The following is an 18,390-nucleotide window of genomic DNA, read 5'->3' as shown; positions in this document are numbered from 1 at the left end:
CATTCCTCACACAATCCTGTCTGGTGTTTCCCTATCATTTTCAATGTTTTGTTTAATGCACAATGCCCCAGCCTTAACCTAGTCCACACAATTTCCTCTCTTCTGTTTCCATTACCTACCCTAGTAACTGCAACACTCTTTTGTAGCAGTTGGACCTTCCAGATACAAGTGTATTTTTACTACAATGAATTGGATCACTTTGACTGCACACAGGTGATATCCATTTAACTAATTTTGTGACTTCTAAAACCAATTGGCTGTATCAGTGATCATTTGGTGTGTTCTATTAAAGGGGGTGAATACTGATGTAATCAATTATTTTTTATATGTTTGTAATTAACTGAGGTCAGTTTGTTAAGATCTGTTTTCACTTTGACACAAAAGAGCCTTTACCTGTTGATCAGTGTCGAAAAAGGACAAATTAAATCCACGTGATTCAATATTGTAAAACAATAAAATATGAAAACTTCCAAGAGACTGTATGTTTACCCTCACCCATGAGCCAAACAATCCTGAACTGCAGGAAGTTTTGACTCAACCATAATTTGACCAGCAAATAATCCAACAGCAGTGAAGTAGAAAAAGAGCTAAATGGTGTTAAGGAATACTACACCAGAGTCATAGATAAATACAGCACAGCAACAGGTCCCTCGGCCTATCTAGTCTATATCAAGCCATTTAAATTGCCTCCTCCTTTCAACGTGCACTGGGCCCTTAGCCCTTCATACCCCTGTCATTCATGTACCTGTTGTGGTGGTATGTACTACTTGCGCTGGAGGCTCATTCCACACTCTCACAACCGTCTGAGTGACGAAGTTTTCCCCCATGTTCCCCTTAAACTTTTCATCTTGCACCCTTAACCCATAACCTCTGGTTGAAGTCCCACCCAGCCTCTGTGGAAAAAGTCTCGACTGCAGGAAGGTTAGCTAGGAACATCACAGTGAATACTAGTACTTCTAGTGGAACAGGCAGAAACCATTCCAGATTACATTTTAAATCTGCCTCCTTCCCATTCACTTGGTGAATAACAAGGGTGTTTAATGATTGATTATTTTATGACAGTGGCTTTATACACAATATCACAAGTTAAAACAACTCCCAGATTCCTGGAGTAAAGAATCTGCTGACTTTCTTTGGTGCGAAGAGAAGCTAGCTTTCAGAGTTAGGTATTATTGTGCAAAATGCAGCAGATATTCAATATAATTATTACAGAGGTAAGTTATGTTTGAGGAGTATACTAATTTGCAGTAAAACTGCTTGACACTTCACAATGTTGAATTGCTTAGTATTTGCAAATGTTTCAAATTACAAGCAGCAGTAGAAGGAACACTTAGAAACTGTTCTATTAAAAATCAATCAAAATGTGTTTAGATGCAGTATATGTAGGTTATGTCACATCTCAAAAGATGCTGAATAGTGGTATAATTTAAAGTGATTAACTGCCCATTTACTTTTTCTTCAGAATATATGTAACTCTTGTCTCTTCAAATTTTCCACATACATGTCTACCTCTTGCCTTTAGTTTACTAAATAGCTGAGCATTACCACCCCCTCTGCATGAGGTTCTGAACATTGTTAACAATTCTTCTAACAAAGGCCCAATAATTGTCTTGTTTCTTTTCTATGTACTCTGCTTTTGTTAATATAAACAAAGATGTAAATCTTTCTGAAATGCTGCAAACTTTCAAGTGAAACTCGTTGAGATGATGAGGTTGATTTATGTACATATAGCAAAAAACAAACCTTTCAGCTCACTATGTCTGTGCAGATTATCAGTACCCGTCACCTTTACCAGCACTTGCCCAAGGAATGGGGAAATAGAGCAAGGGAGGGAAAAGAAGGCAGCAGGAAGGGAGGGAGAATGGAGCAATGAGAAAAGTTAGAAGGAAAAAAGCAGGAAAGAAGTGAGGGAAGGAACAAAAAACAGGTACTCGGTGAGAGTAAAATCTAGGCTGAATTTATATCATACCTCGTGTCTCCAAGTGTTTTACAATTAAATATTTCTGAATTTTAGTCATTGTTATACTGTTAAAACATGGTACCAAGTTAGACAAAATAGGTTCCTATTAACAGCACAGCAATAGTGGGCAGATCAGCTATTTTATAATTGATTGAAGGAAAAACTTTAGCCAGATCACTTCTGAAAATTCCACCACCCTTTTCCAAAGCAGCATCATGATATGGTTAGCATCCTTTTGAGAGAGCAGTCAGAGCCTCCTGTAACATCTCACCCAAAGGACTCCCGCAGTGGGTCACTTGAATCTCTGGAGTGGAGTTTGAACCAATAACTATTACACATAGAAGAATGAGAGTAAATCATCTAAAAGTTCACCAAGGACACCACTGTTGTTGGCAGAAACTCCAAAGGTGATCAGGCAGCATACAGGAATGACATATGAGATGATCAACTGCTTGAATGGAGTCACAAGAACAACTTCATACTCAACATCCTCAAGAATAAAGGATTGATTGTGAACTTCAGGAAGGATCATGTTTCTACCGTTGGGGACGAGGTACGGGAGTTTGAAGACCACATGTAACATTTTAGGAGCAGCTTCTTCCCTTCAACCATCAGATTTCTGAATGGCCCATGAATACTACTTTGTTATTCATCTTTTGTACTTTTCATTTAGTTTTGTAACTTAGAGCAATGTTTATGTACAGCTGTGGCAAAACAACAAATTTCATCTGACTCTGGTAGACAGACAGTGAGCAGCCATTGCTACCATAATGTCACATGGCCAACTATCTTCTATTAACACAAACCTACTTCCACCATTCATAGAAGATACCCTCTTGCATGTCAGGATATGGTGAAAACTAATGACCGCGTTAAAGACTCAGAAAGACCCAGGTTCAAACCTCAGCATGGCATAATATTTGTTGGCCGTTTCCCCTGTGGCGTAGAATACATTTAAGATCCATTTTAAGATGTGTAGGTAATGATTTGAGTCAGAAGCGAGGCGACCTAGATACAATTAGCACCTGAGGTGAGATATATATGGCACACCCCACAGATTTTCACACCATATGTGGTTTGTGCCTTAATAAAAATAAAACAAGTTTGTTAAATAATTAGATCAAATTGATCTGATATACAGGCGTTAACATTTAGTTTAATAGACAATGTGATCACTGTGATTTGTTTTCACTTCACCTCCGGTCTGAGTGAATTTAAATAGTTTAATGTCTTTTGTGTGTTCTGAAACCTGTCAGACCATAACCATCTTAACAAAATAAATTCAGAAGTAGAAGATTAAAGAGTGCATTCTCCCCTAACAATTAACATAATAAACAGAAGGCAATGTTTTCTGCCTTGTTCATTCATCTAGCTTCTCATCCCCAGAGACATGAAGACAATGTTTTTACCATTAACCAAGTACCCCTGTAACAGAACTTGCATCAATGACATCTGAATTGGTATCAGTGGGGTTCCTTGTTATCTCAATAGACAGCACTGTCATCTGAGTTAGACGAACTTGTATTCAATCCTCATCTGAGCTCCAAAATGTCAAGCTGACTCTTTCTATGCAGTTCTAGGAGAATACTGAACTGCCAGAGGTAGTGTCTTTCAGAAGAAATGTTAATCTGCTCTCTCCCTGTTTGAGAGACATAAAAATTCCCAAAGTGGAATAGAAACAGGAATAAGCCACGACACTCTGACAACACAAAAGGTTGCAAATGCTGCAATCTGGAGCAACAATCCACTGGAGGAACTCAACGTTTCAAGCAGTACCTGTGGGAGTGAAGTAATTGTCAATGTTTCAAGTCAAAACCCTGCATCAGAACTGACAGAAGAGACTCTAAATGCAAAAAACACAAAGTGCTGGAGGAACTTAGCAGGACAGGCAGCATTGTGAAGGCAGAGGATAACTGAAACATGAAAGTGAGACCTTGTACCAGCACTGAATGTGGAGAGGGAAGACAGCCAGTATACAGAGGTGATGGGGTGGAACAAAAGGGTGTGACACAAGGCTTGTGGATGATAGGTGGAACCAGGCGAGGAGAGCAATGATGGGCATATGAATACCAGGTGGGGAGTGGGGGAATAGGGACGGAACTGACACAAATTCAAGATATAAGATTGTTTAAAGTAATTTTCTGGACACAAGTGTAAGGAGAACAAAATAAATGTTACTCCAGATTTGACTGTGAGATAGGTAGGTAGGCAGATACTTTATTGATCCCAAAAGAAATTATAGTGCCAGAGCAACATTACAAGTGCACAAATATACAAATATTAAAAGAGAAGTAAGAAAGAATACAACAAATAAGTTACCTTAATTATAAGATGTACAAGATTTACTAGTCATAGATTACAATATTTAAAGATCTCCAAGTTCCTGATAAGGTGGCAGTGCAATAATTGCTGTAATATTACACAGTAATGGATGCTCATTCACACTGTCCAGATAAGAAATGGTGGTATTATTGCATAGTATTGGACATGTGTCTGCAACAGTAGGGTGTGGTAAACAAAGATTAATAATAGTCTAACAGGAGGGGGTCATCACTTCTCCAGCTATAGATTGACTCATTATAGAGCCTAATGGCTAGGGATAAGAATGTAGTGCTCTTTGGAGCAGCACAGTTGTCTCAGTCTATTACTAAAAGTGCTTCTCTGTTCAACAAAGGAGGCATGCAGAGAGTGAGAAATATTGTCCAGAATTACCAGGATTATCCGGAGGGTCCTTTGTTCTATCTCATCCTTCAGTATGTAGCACAAAAAAACCCACAAAAGATAAAGAACACAATAGTAATAACAAAAAACAGAAAACAAATATAAATACATAAGATAGTTTATATACCAAAGTGGGATGATAAGTGAAGAAAACAAATAAATATAGTTTCTGGAATCTGATAAATGAGAAAGTGAGAACATATCAAGGAGAAACAATAGGCATATGAATTCAGGCGGGACAAGGCATAGGTGTCTCATTCAGTTAATTGTGTGGGTGACGGGAAGATGGAACCAGATGGGAGTAAGGACAAAAGACCCAGTTGGTTGTGAAACCTACTGCACCATTAAATAAGCACATGATTGTCCTTATTGTAATTCCAACTTCCCATCCATTCCAAACAGCTTTGAACCTTTTCTTCAACAAGAGTCTATTTGTTTTGCCTTAAAAATATTCATCGATTCTATTCCTGCCATGGTCCAAAGAAGAGTCTTGAAGACTGAAGAGCCTCTAAGAGGAATAAAGTCACCTTATCTCCATTTTCAATGCATGACCACATATTTCTATCAGTGATGCAGAATTCAAAATTCTCCCTCTAAGGTAAACAACCTCTTCAGAATCAAAATCAGGTTTATTGTCACCAGCAAGTGTCATGAAATTTGTTAACTTAGCAGCAGTGGTTCAATGCAATTCATAATACAGAAGAGGAAAACAAAATAATAATAAATAAATAAATTACAGTATACATATATTGAATAGATTATTGCCTGACGCCGACCCCCTAGGCCTGCGTCGACGTAGTAGTAGTAGAATAGATTAAAAATTATGCAAAAAAAACCCCAGATAACATATATTTAAAAAGTGAGATGGTGTTCATGGGTTCAATGGCCATTTAGGAATCAGATGGCAGAGGGAAAGAAGCTGTTCCTGAATCACTGAGTGTGTGCCTTCAGGCTTCTGTACCTCCTACCTGATGGTCACAGCGGGAAAAAGGTGATAGGCAAATTGCAATGGGTCCACATCCTTGCTGAGGCAAAAGTTCAGTCTAGTCATGACCAACCTCTCAAAGCACTTCATCACTGTAGATGTGAGTGCTACCGGGCGATAGTCATTAAGGCAGCTCGAATTATTCTTCTTAGGCACTGGTATAACTGTTGCCTTTATGAAGCAAGTGGGAACTTACTCCCGTAGCAGTGAGAGGTTGAAAATGTCCTTGAATACTCCAGGTACCAGGAACTGCGCTGGGATCTTCCGCCTAGCGAGGGTTCAACCTCTTTATAAACAGCCTAACATCAGCTTCTGAGACAGAGATCACAGGGTCACTGATCATAATCACTTGGTCAAAATCCCTCAGGATCATATATGTTTCAATCAAGTCTCTGCTCCAAAATGTACAAGACCATACTTCAAGTTCCGATTCCTAGTTTTTATCTGGTTTTTGAAGAAGAATCATAATATGGGCAAGTTGGATTCATCCCAATATTGCCACAATCCGCAAATGGAATCAGTGTAGATTGATAAAAGGATTGGTAAGGATGTGTTGGGCCAAAGGACATGTTTATATGCTGTATGACTCAATGCCTCTTGAGGAGGAGACAATATGCTTTGTCCAAGTTTATATTGACCCCTCAATCAATATTTTTATAATAAACAAAATATTGCTACTTGTGGGAACGAACTTGCTGTGCATTCCAATGCTCTCACATACTTCGGAATATTTTGAAAGGGAACAGGAATACACTATAAAAAAAAGCAAGTCATTTATATTATCATGAATTATAGCTCAGAAGTTAATGTATCAAATTTCAGAGTGTATACCCTTTCAATCGTGGAGGAGGATTCAGTAGTTAACTTGAGTATGTGGAATGTAATGATATTTAAATTGAAATGAAACCTCAAGATAGGAAGTCAAAAAATGTTTAAAAATAGAAAATTGTTACTATGCTGATCTGCTTTGATGATTGATATTTTAAGAGTCATATTGTGTGAAACTGAGCCCTCCCTGACCTTTGAGCAGCTGATTTTACACTAATCAAATTTTATTTTCTGCCTATCCCACGACCACCCACCCGCATTTTAGTGGCAATTTTCAGTGGTCAATTAGCCTAGGGATGTGGGAAGAAGCTAGATAACCCATATGGTCACAGAGTGAACATACAAAGTCAAAACAAACAGCACGTGAGGTCAGCACAGAACTGGATTCACTAAAGTTGTGAGGGACCAACTCTGCCATCTGTGCCAATGAGGCACTGATGTTCACAGTGAAGGAATAACAAACATTTGCTTCTGTGGAGCATTTTCATCTGGAGTTTGCTGATCACCTTATGAAAAGTAATAGAAATCTGTATCCTCCCACACACCTGAAAATAAAGTTAAGTTTATCTCAATTAAGAACAGTGAAGAGAGTATTATTATATCTGGGTTCTGAGGGGCATTCACACAAGCAAAAAAAAAAATCAAGGTACCGACTGTTACCATCAAAATGAATGAAGGAACAGGCTCAGTGGCTTGAATAACCTCCTCCTGCTCCTAGACTCTACTGCAAGGAAACAGCATGTATACTTCAAGAGAAAGAGGACTTAATGTTGAATACATTAGGGTGAGTTTGGAGATATAATAGAGCAGGAGAAATTGGAGGTCCATCTTGTTACCGTCTCAATTCTTTTTCCAGTGAGGTGACTGGTAATTGGTTTATTGTTGCTGCATATACCAAGATATTGTGAAAAGTCATTGTTTTGTGTGACATTCAGAGAGCGCAAAATAAACAAAAATGCATCAATTTAGTAGAAAAGCAAAATAAAAAAATGCACAATATATTGTTACAGTTAAAGAAAACATGCGGTACAGGGAGCCAAATAAAGTGAAAGGGCCTTGATGAGGTAGATTGAGAGAGCAAGAGCTAACTTTTATCATACAGGAAGTCAGTTTAAGAGTCATAAATGAAAGAAGCCGTCTTTAAACATGGCGGTGCCTGTTTTCAAGATATAAATCATCTGCCCAATATAAGAATAACCGTGGTCGTAGGGTCCTTGATTCTGTTGGCACATTCCCAAGGCTGCAGGATGTGCAGTCAGAGTTCTTGTGGGGGAGGCTGAGGTCAATGGCAGCCTGCTGCACCAGAACTCATGGTGTGTTGATACTGGAGGCAATGGCAGGGATGGATTTCTGTTTGGGTCATGTCCACTTCAGCAGAGTTTCCATCTCTGCTGCCCACCTATCAACCAACATTTCTTGCTTCTTGCACTTCTTCTAGACCATCCTTGTTTTGGAACCATGCACTTTCTTGATGTACCCCATCATTTTATTTTGTTTTTCCCATATACCGTTCCGCTTGATCTCTCAAACCGCTGCCCAATCCCACACAATTTACCCATTCCTTTACATTTCTGAGTAACTGCTGTGCACAAATTAATTGTTGCATTGCAATAATGAGGAGCATCTGTGATTGGGCTCTGGGAGCCCTCAAGAGCTCAGAATTAGAAGTTGTTCCTTTTTGTGTTGACCCCGAAGTTGCCCTGCATTAACTCTCCTTTGTATGCAGCCTACAAACTTCAACAGCAAACTGATTAGCCTCCAGCTAGCCAGTTGTTGAAGTCATTGTTCATGATGGAGTTGAACAGATTTTTAACCAGATTAATGTTGTCCATGATAAGAATAATTATGCATAAGACAGATGAGACTGCGGTGCAGATATATTTTCTGATGATGTTTTCTTCATTAGCGCTGTGGAGATGAAGAAAAATAAATCGTGCTCGTCTCTGCGATTTACTACTCACTGATGGCTGAGGTTTTAGAATGGTGCTGGAAGAGTGTGTGCATAACTCTTACATTAATAGTGACTGTAAATCAGTTCTGTTCCCTAATACTCCAGCTTAGTGCCACGTTTACCTTGCTATTATCATGAATATAGCAGTAACACTCAAATATATATCTGCCTGCACATTCTGCCCAGTCTTCATCATATCCTAAAACTTCCCTAAAACCATTATGAGGATTGTTCCAATGCAGACAAAGTTTGGCAAGTGTTGCAGTACATCCATTGTCGAACTTGAACTCATTGCACATAATTGTCCAATACCAAGCTCCAAGATACTTAACTAATGGAAATGCCATGCAGTCCAAAATTGATCAGAGCTTCTTAGGTAGCTTTTGAATGTCCAAATTTCTTTTACCAAGAATGAAAAGCTGCAAGTACAGTTGTAATATAGAAACCACGACAGCAGCTATCAACAACAGAGTCCCATGAACTGCTTGACAGTCCACTACCAACTTCCAGTCTCCTGACATTTTAATTATCCATCCCATTAGCACCTTACTGTCTTGATTTCTTACATTGCTCCAATGATGAATGCTCAAGAAATAGAATATCAACTTACAGCCCAGGATAATCCTGTGATTTCAGTCTCTGAGGCTAATGTGCGAGCAGTGAACCCACGAAAAACATTTGGCCCAGACGAGGTACCCGGCCAAGCACTAAAGACCTGTTCTGATCAACTGGCTGGAGTATTCACTGAGATCTTTAAGCTCTTGCTTCAGCAGTCTGAGGTACTGACCTGCTTCAGGCAGGCATCAATTACACTGGTGTCTCAATGAATATTGTCCAGAAGCACATACATCTTCCTTGATGAAGTACTTCGAGAGGTTGGTAATGAAACACATCAACTCCTGCCTGAGAAATGACATGCATGAGCTGCAATTTGAGTCCCAAAGCAGCAGGTCCACAGCAGCTTATTGGCTCTTCACTCAATCCTGGAACATCTGGATAGCAAAGATGTATACATCAAGATGCTCTTTATCGATAACAGCTCAGCATTCAATATCATTGTTTCCTCAAAACTAATCAATGAGCTTCAAGACCTTGGCCTCAATACTTATTTGTGCAATTGGACCCTCAGTTTCCTTACTTGCAGACCCTAGTCAGTTCAGATTGGCAAGAACATCTCCTCCACAATCTCCATCAGCACAGGTGCACCACAAGGCTGTGTGCTTAGCCCTCTGCTCTACTCGCTTTACAATTTTGACTGTGTGGTTAAGCCAGCTCCAATTCCATATTCAAGGTTGCCGATGAAACCACTATCATAGGCCGAATCAAAGGTGGTGCCAAATCAGCATTTAGGGAGGAGATTGAAAATCTGGCTGAGTGGTGCCATAATAACCTCTTACTCAGTGTCAGCAAGACCAAGGTACTGATATTTGACTTCAGGATTAGGAAACCAGAGGTCTATGAGCCAGTCATTATAAGAGGATCAGAGTTGGAGAGGGTTGGCAACTTTGAATTCCTCAGTGTTACGATTTCAGAGGGCCTGTGCTGGATGCAACACACGGGTGCAATTACGAAGAAGGCATGGCAGCACTTCTACTTCCTTTGGAGTTTATGAAGATATGGCATGACATTTAAAATTTTGAAAAACTTCTATAGATATATGGTGGAGAGTATATTGACTGGCTACATCACAGCTTGGTATGGAAACACCAATGCCCTTGAATGGAAATTCCTACAAGAAGCAGTAAGTATGGCCTAGTCCATCACGGGTAAAGCCCTCAACACCATTGCACACATATACACAAAAGGAAGTTGCAGGAAAGCAGCATCCGTCATCAGGGCCCCCCCCCCCCACCCTGGACGTACTATCTTCTCTATTCTGCCATCAGGAAGGTGGTACCGGAACCTCAGAACTCACATCATCAGGTTCAAGAAGAACTGCCACCCCTCAACCATCAGGCTCTTGAATCAAAGGTGATAACTTCATTGAACTTCACTTGCCACATCATTGTAAAGTTCCCACAACTGTGGACTTACTTTTAAGGACTCTTCATCTCATGTTCTCAACATTTATTGCTTATTTATTTATTATTATTACTTCTTTCTTTTTGTATGTGCACAATTTCTTGCCTTTTGCACATCAGTTGAACACCCAGGCTGGTGCGGTCTTTCATTGAATCTATTCTGGTTATTATTCTATTATGGATTTCTTGAGTATGCCCACAAGAAAATAACTCTCAGGGTTGCATTTGGTGACATATCTGTACTCTGATAATAAATTTACTTTGAACTTTGGAATTGAACTCACTGTGTATGAAGGATTCAATAGTGAATCGATATTTCAGAAATACAGTCTTTCTCGCATATGTCATGTACTTCCAATATTCACAACATTTCTTTTTCTCTCTTTTCTGATGATTTCAAATTTTGTCCTCCATCTTTCTTTCTCATTCACACTTTTTGTAAATCACATTTGATTCCCAGTGTCAGTTGTGTTATTCACTCTCGCTCTAATTTATTCACTGCTTATTTCTTCAGTAACTTAAAAAATATTTTAATCATTATCTTTATCCAGTTCTGAAGAAAGGTCATCAAATTAAAATTTTTACCCTACTCTTTCTCTAGAGATATGGCCTGACCTGCTGTGTGTTTCAAACTCTCGTCTGGCTTTATTTCAGATGTCCAGCATCTGCACATTTTTGCTCACATATTTCTGAAATGTGGGAATGCAGAAAACATGTCAATTACTCTGCACACACTGAGATTCTACAAGCAGCAATGTGACACAACAAATAAATTGTTTTAGTGTTGCAGGTTGAAGGGAAACTATTGACCAGATTACTGAGGAAAACAGCTGTCTTCCTCAATGACATGTAACCCGCTATTTCCGTTTAATCCCACTGTATTCAACATGTTACTCAGAAAAACAACACTTCGATTATTATCATACCTCCTGGGATTTTCCTAAACTTTTCTTGAACACATACTGTATCTCTACAGTGTAATTTGACTGCATTCTAAAACTGATTTCAGAAATCACCCTGTTTAAAATTCCTCTGCACGCACAGTACAATAATCTTAGGCACATACATACACCGTTAGGGTGCCTAAGACTTTTGCACAGTACTGTGTTTGTCAACGTGAAGCGGAGAGCGAGTTTGTAAATCTGGTGGGAGCAAAGGATGTTGGGAATGACAAGGGTGGAGCACCACAGAAGGACTGCCAAGGGCAGTGGGGGTGGGGGAGAGGGGGTGATGAATGCAGTTACAGAAACACCCAGCCATGAGACACCAGGCAGTTTTCTGATCTGGAAGGCAAAACTACCTCCACTGACACAAGATGCATGATACATTTTCAAGTTCCAGAATGTGTTCTCTTCCAATGTAATTTGCTGCTCAATAAACATGATCCATCGACTATAAAGACTGGTGGAAAGGAACAAATATGTGTAAGTATGTTGTGACACCACAAATCCCAGCCCAGAAAATGATTGGGTAATTTTCACATCAATCACGTTTGGAGTTCTCACCCACACAGAGTGACTGGGATTGACTTTATGTTTGTAATTTAATTATATAAATATCCAATATGCATAGGTCACAATGCACAAATAGTCTTCTTACTGGGAGACTTGCCTGCAGTTTCCACCATACTGTTTGTAGTTCGGCGTACATAATTTTTATCCCATCTCCATGCAGATAGTGTCAATGCTCACTCAGATTACTGTCTCACTCAAAAGTACAGGGAATCCACAAAGACATGCTTTTTTGATAGTAACACATTGATTACTGCTGGAATGAACAACTGAATGGTCTTTGTGTGTGTGCATATAACATTATGCCACAGACAAAACCTGCAACTTGTCCATCAGAAGCCCTGATTATTGCAACAACACGTTTAACAGAGTGGAACATCCCAAGGCAATCCGCCAATTTTTAATGCTCAGGATTGATGTTTAAAGTTATGAGTATGTACTGTACATCCAGCTAATTGTTTGTAAGTAAAACAATTATGGCAGAAATGAATGTATGCACATGCGTACTGTTAGTAAATGAGTGTTATATGTAATTATATCCTGTAAAATATAAGACACTTCTTCTAGTCAATAAGTAATACTGTGCACCACCTAGTAATTGGTCTTGTGGTGTGAATGTGCCAGCTAACATAATATCATATCAAAATAAAGTGAAAAATCACTGGTTAGAAAGATATTGATGCAGATTCAATGGGACAAATGTTTTTTTTTGCAAGCTCTGGTATTATGTATTGATTGATCCTAGCTCCAGGCATGATGAGGGACTGAGCAGAGCATTAAGTTGTTTTCATCAGCAGAATATGAGTCAGCTATGGTTTTCTCCAGTAAAACCTACAAATGTAGGAAGAAAGAGGACAGGGAATCCACAAAAACATGCCTTTTTGATAATTACCCATTGATTCCTGCTGGAATGTACAACCAAATGGACTTTGTGTGTGAGCCAGACTGACCCAGTTTAACGTCACTACCTCTATTGACGAACATCCATATCGGCTTGTTATCAGACTTGTGAGCATGTATCCCACCTGATGTTAGGTTTCATTAGAGAGAGAGAGAGAGAGAGACAAAGAGCTCTGCTTATCAGCATCTCAGCCCAGCTGGCTAATTGTGATCTTTTAAATGTCTAATAAACATTGTCAAGAAATTTCTGTAAAACAAAGAGCATGCTTTGGCCCATTTATTCAAAATTTAGAGGTACCATAGAAACTGTGTCACAAGGCTCATAAATAGCACATTAATCAATGCAGCAAGACAACAGGCTATGGTGTTTCTGCCACAGATGCGACTCCTTACCATTGTGGCAGAAGCTTCAAGTTTTTGAAAATACTGTAAACATTTCAGGTCTCCTACTTACAAGTTCCTCTCGGAGTTGTGAAATCAGTTCATCTTTCTCCTTCAGCTGAAGTCTCAGAAGTGAGCTTTCATCTTTAGTGTCCTACAAAAAGGGAAAAGAGACAACATTTAGAATTAAACCAAGTGATGGAGAATACTGAGCTTACTAATCATGGAGAAATCAATGGTTGAGGTGTGTTTATATAAGTACTGCTGGAACAAGCTCTTCCAGGAAATTGTAATCCAGCACAAAGAGAACAATAGATTCCTATTGGGTACATTTGGCATTTTATCTCTGCTCTTCAGAGTTGGATTTACTTAAAGTCAGATATAAAAGGATACAGCAGTGTGTTTACTTAAAAAAAATGAGAGAAGTGGGAGCTTACAGCTAAGATAGTCTCAAAAACTTGAAGACTCAGCAACAAAGCCTTGGTGATGTTTATTCTCAAGCACTCACCCTTCGACCTGAGACAACTGGAAGTGCATCTGGAAAGCAGTTTGGAGAGCTTTTTAGCATTTTCAACCTTGGTCTCAAACCTCCCTAAGGGTTTTGCTTCTCCCTGTCTCTGCAACCTCCTACAACCCTGCAACTTTCTGCAAAAGCTGCACAGCAGAGAGAGCTGTGGTCTCACAGCTTCAGCAACCCAGGGTTTAATCCTGACCTTTGGTGCTATCATTCTCCCCTGTGACCTTGTGGATTTGGTCCAGGTACTCTCGTTTCCTCCTACATTCCACAGAAATGCAGGGTGGTGGATTATTCAGTCACAGGAAAATGCCCTACTGTAAAAGTGCGGTAGAATTTAGGAGGAGTTCATGGGAATGCTGGGATAATGGATTACAGAGCAAATTACTGAGGAATAGGATAGATGGAACCCAGCACAGACTAGATTGTCTGAAATGCTTCTTTCTGTTAACAATAACATATCTACAATCCTCTAATTCTTGCAAAATTTCAATCACTCATAATTTATGATCCTAATCTCTGCACTCCATCATTAAACAACCCTGCCTCTCTTTTTTTTTAAACCAATTAAAACCCTCAGCTTTAAACTGTTGCTCACAAGCATGAGAATATCTGAAGATGCTGGAAATCCAAAGCAACACACACAAAATACTGGAGGAACTCAGCAGGTCAGGCAGCATCTATGGAAATGAATGAACAGTCTACATTTCAGGCCAAGACACTGTTTCAGGACTGGAAAGGAAGTGAGAAGATGCTAGAATAAAAAGGTATGGGGAGGGGAAGGTGTAATCTTTCTTGAAGAAGAACTCCTATAAGCACTGGCCATGAGATGGAACATTGAAAGAATGACATCAAGACACTGAAAGTCTTTAACTCTTCTTTCAACTCGTCTTCCATTCTGATAAACAATCTTGAAACCTTAACTCTGCTTCTTTCTTCCAGCCTGTTTGCCCTCTGGTTAAAATTGCAGTTGCTATCATAACCTGATCAAAAAGAAGGATCTGCCTCATCTAGCTTGGACAGCGGATTTAAACCCAATCCTTCAGAGAAGAACCTCCACATTTTGTGTTGCAGACAGAATTTTAACTGCCCAGTTACATCCGACTAAATCTGCTGACGTCAGTTCGTATGTGACTTATACACAGACAAATAAAACACCGAAAATGAAGGATGAGAAAATGATAGATTTCATTGAAACATTACTTGTTCTGAACTTAATGGAAATTGTACCAAGATATGTGTTTGTTATATTAAAAAAATGCTCCCAGGGTTGGGTAAAACACATCATTAGAAGCAATGTGTTATCATTACTGAGAATGAAATAATTATACCATTAGTACTTAGTTATTCAGAAAAAAAATTACAAAATTTTTGACTTTATGGATGCTTCGGAGAAGATATCGGATAATAATCAGTATTTCCTTGATGGCACTTGGATGCATCTATCATTTTTTGCATGAATTAATTTAGAGCATTTTACAATCCAGTTTCCCCTGCAAACCAACAGGATCAGTCGATAGTGTTGAGAATTACAGCACAAGCATTGAAGCAAGCTTCAGATGAAGGGCAGCAATGTGCTACCTGAATGCAATTGCACAGTGGTGAGCATCGTTTGGTATTCCAATAGAAGAAGATCATTTGGTCCTCCCAGTGCTGGTTTGCAGAACAATCCCATTCTCCTGGCTATGTAACTCATTCTACCTGCAGTACATTCCCATAAACTTCCAGATACTACCTCTTACTTAACATTTCCATAAAGGGCTTCCAGACTGTTCGGGCTGACTGGAAGTGCACTGAGAGCAGTAAGCGTAAAGGAGGGAGGCTTGCTGTGCTGGTTAACAACAGATGGTGCAATCCTGGTCATATTACGATCAAGGAACATGTTTGTAGCCCGGATATTGAACTTTTTGCCATATTATTTGCCAAGGGAAATCTCACATGCAATTGTGGTTGTTGCGTACATCCCTCCCTCTGCCAACCTGATGTCGGCGTATAACATCATTTATACCGTTGGGCACAGGAGATACATTCAGCCAGAGACTCATTTCACCGGGATGCAGCACTGAGCGTCATGGGAAGTCATTCTTGCCTGTGGCCATCAAACTTTGCAGCTCCTCCCTTGGAGGGTTGGACACCCTGGGCCTACAGGCTGGTCCTGGACTTATTTCCATCTGGCATGGTTTACATATTATTATTTGATTGTTTATGGTTTTTGTTTTGCTATGTTTGTACTCTGTTCTTGGTTGGTGCAACTGTAATGAAACTTAATTTCCCTCGGGATCAATAAAGTATGTCTATCTATCTATCTATCTATCTACACACACTGGAGGCAATTTAGTGACATCAATTAACCCACCAACCCACATATTTTTGGGATGTAGGAGAAAATCAGAAGGCTTAAAGGAAGCCCCATGTGGTCAAAGGGAGGAAGATACAAACTCACTCCACACAGACAGCACTGGATACCAAGACTGAGTTCTATCAGCTATGCCACTGTGCTGCCCACATCAACAACTTACAAGTACCAAAGAGTCTGAGAAGGATCTATCTTGAGTATAAGAAGACTCCTTCCAAAAGTCAATGTTTTTTATTGAAAAAAGTCATCCCCCAAAAACAACAATCAATAAATGTTGATTAAGTTTGATATATTATAGAACAGAAAGAGGCAAATGAACCTAACAGGTACTTACTTCTGCGGCCTCTTGTGTCTCCAGGAATATAAGACTCCCCTGTCCCAACCCACTACTACATTACTCTGTCCCACCTTTCAACATATCTTTTGAAATATAAAAATTGGGATGGGCTCCGTTAAAGGATTCAAGTTAACTTGTCACAAGCAGAGTCTAGTTTTGCTTATTTTTGCTTTTAAGTAGTGAATTATGTATTTTCCCTTTTCATTACAACAGACAACTTTTATAATGAACATTTAAAAGCCGGCTTCTTTTGCGAACCTTATATTGTAACATTTAATGGCAGAGTTATGGCAGAATTAGTCAATTTGCCTTGTGCTGCAGGATGAAGAAGGGACCCAATAAATTATTCCATTCATTCAAATACAAACATCTTGTAGCATTTACCTGAGTGTAAATTGTACTGGCTGTTTCTTTCTTCAGAAACAAAACATGCAACTCAAACAGTTATCAAGTCATACGACACAGAAATGAGCCCTTCAGCCCCATCACATTCATGCTTACCTTTTGCCCATGTACACTCATCTCACTGGTCCAAAATTTTATACCTTGCCTACTTAAGTGTCTGTCTCTTAAACGTAATAATTGTATCTGATTGCAAGCTTTGTATCTGCCTCGTATCAGTAAAATATAGTCACATAAGTGAAAATGTAGTCCAAGTCCTGAGTTCATGAATGTTGCAGCAATCTGCAGCCCAACACAATACAGCTTGTTTTCTGCCGAGTGAATACTGGCAGGGGGGGGAATGCTGTACCACATCCACTCCAACATACTGGTGCATCGCCCGACTCCAGTGCCTCCCTCTGGGTGGCGCAAACTGGCAGCACCAGAATCAGAATCAGGTTCCTTATCACGGGCATGCGTCGTGAAATTTGTTAATGAAGCAGCAGCAGTTCAATGCAATTCATAATATAGAAGGAAAAGAAAAAAAAAAATAATAATCAATAAATAAATAAATTACAGCATATATTCAATAGATTAAAAATCATGCAAAAAAAAGAAATAATATATATTAAAAATGTGAGGTAGTGTTCATGGGTTCAATGTCCTTTTAGCAATTGGATGGCAGAGGGGAATAAGCTGTTCCTGAATCACTGAGGTGTGCCTTCAGGCTTCTGTATCTCCTACCTGATGGTAACAGTGAGAAAAGGGCATGCCCTGGGTGCTGGAGATCCTCAATAATGGATGCTGCCTTTCTGAGACATCGTTCCTTGAAGATGTCCTGGGTACTTTATCGGCTAGTACCCAAGATGGAGCCAACTAAATTTACAACCCTCTGCAGCTTCTTTCAATCCAGAGCAGTAGCCCCGCGCCTCCCGCCCCCGCATACCAGACAGTGATGCAGCCTCACTCTTTCCACTTCTGATCCCTCTATGAGGATTGGTATGTGTTCCTTCATTTTACCCTTCCTGAAATCCACAATCAGCTCTCTCATCTTACTGACTTTGAGTACAAGGTTGTTGCTGCAACACCACTCCACTAACAACAGGAATTCTGCAGATGCTGGAAATTCAAGCAACACACATAAAAGTTGCTGGTGAACGCAGCAACCACTCCACTAGTTGGGATATCTCACTCCTGTACACCCTTGTCTTCATCTGAGATTCTACCAACAATGGTTGTATCATCAGCAAATTTATAAATGGTATTTGAGCTATGCCTAGACACACAGTCCTGGGTACAGAGAAAGTAGAGTAGTGGGCTAAGCACACACCCCTGAGGTGCGCCAGTGTTAATTGCCGGCAAGGAGGAGATGTTATTACCAATCTACACAGATTGCGGCCTTCCGGTTAGAAAGTTTAAGATCTACTTGCAGAGGGAGGTACAGAGGCCCTGGTTCTGTAACTTCTCAATCAGGATTGTGGGAACGATGGTATTAAATGCTGAGCTATAGTCAATAAACAGCATCCTGACATAGGTGTTTGTAT

General features: G+C 39.7%; 1 protein-coding gene across 5 annotated transcripts in view; it reads right to left on the bottom strand.

Annotated features, from left to right (window-relative positions):
- The window catches only part of ccser1 (coiled-coil serine-rich protein 1), a 1,394,127-nt gene that overhangs the window by 524,966 nt on the left and 850,771 nt on the right, over positions 1-18,390 (bottom strand). For all 5 annotated transcript variants that reach the window (XM_063046845.1, XM_063046846.1, XM_063046848.1 and 2 more), the window contains exon 8: positions 13,332-13,412. In XM_063046845.1, coding sequence (XP_062902915.1) covers positions 13,332-13,412 — 81 coding nt within the window. The remainder of the gene's footprint in view (positions 1-13,331; positions 13,413-18,390) is intronic.

Source organism: Mobula hypostoma, chromosome 4, assembly GCF_963921235.1.
Source record: "Mobula hypostoma chromosome 4, sMobHyp1.1, whole genome shotgun sequence".
NCBI classification, from domain to species: domain Eukaryota; kingdom Metazoa; phylum Chordata; class Chondrichthyes; order Myliobatiformes; family Myliobatidae; genus Mobula; species Mobula hypostoma.
This window is presented reverse-complemented; position numbering and strand designations above follow the sequence as displayed.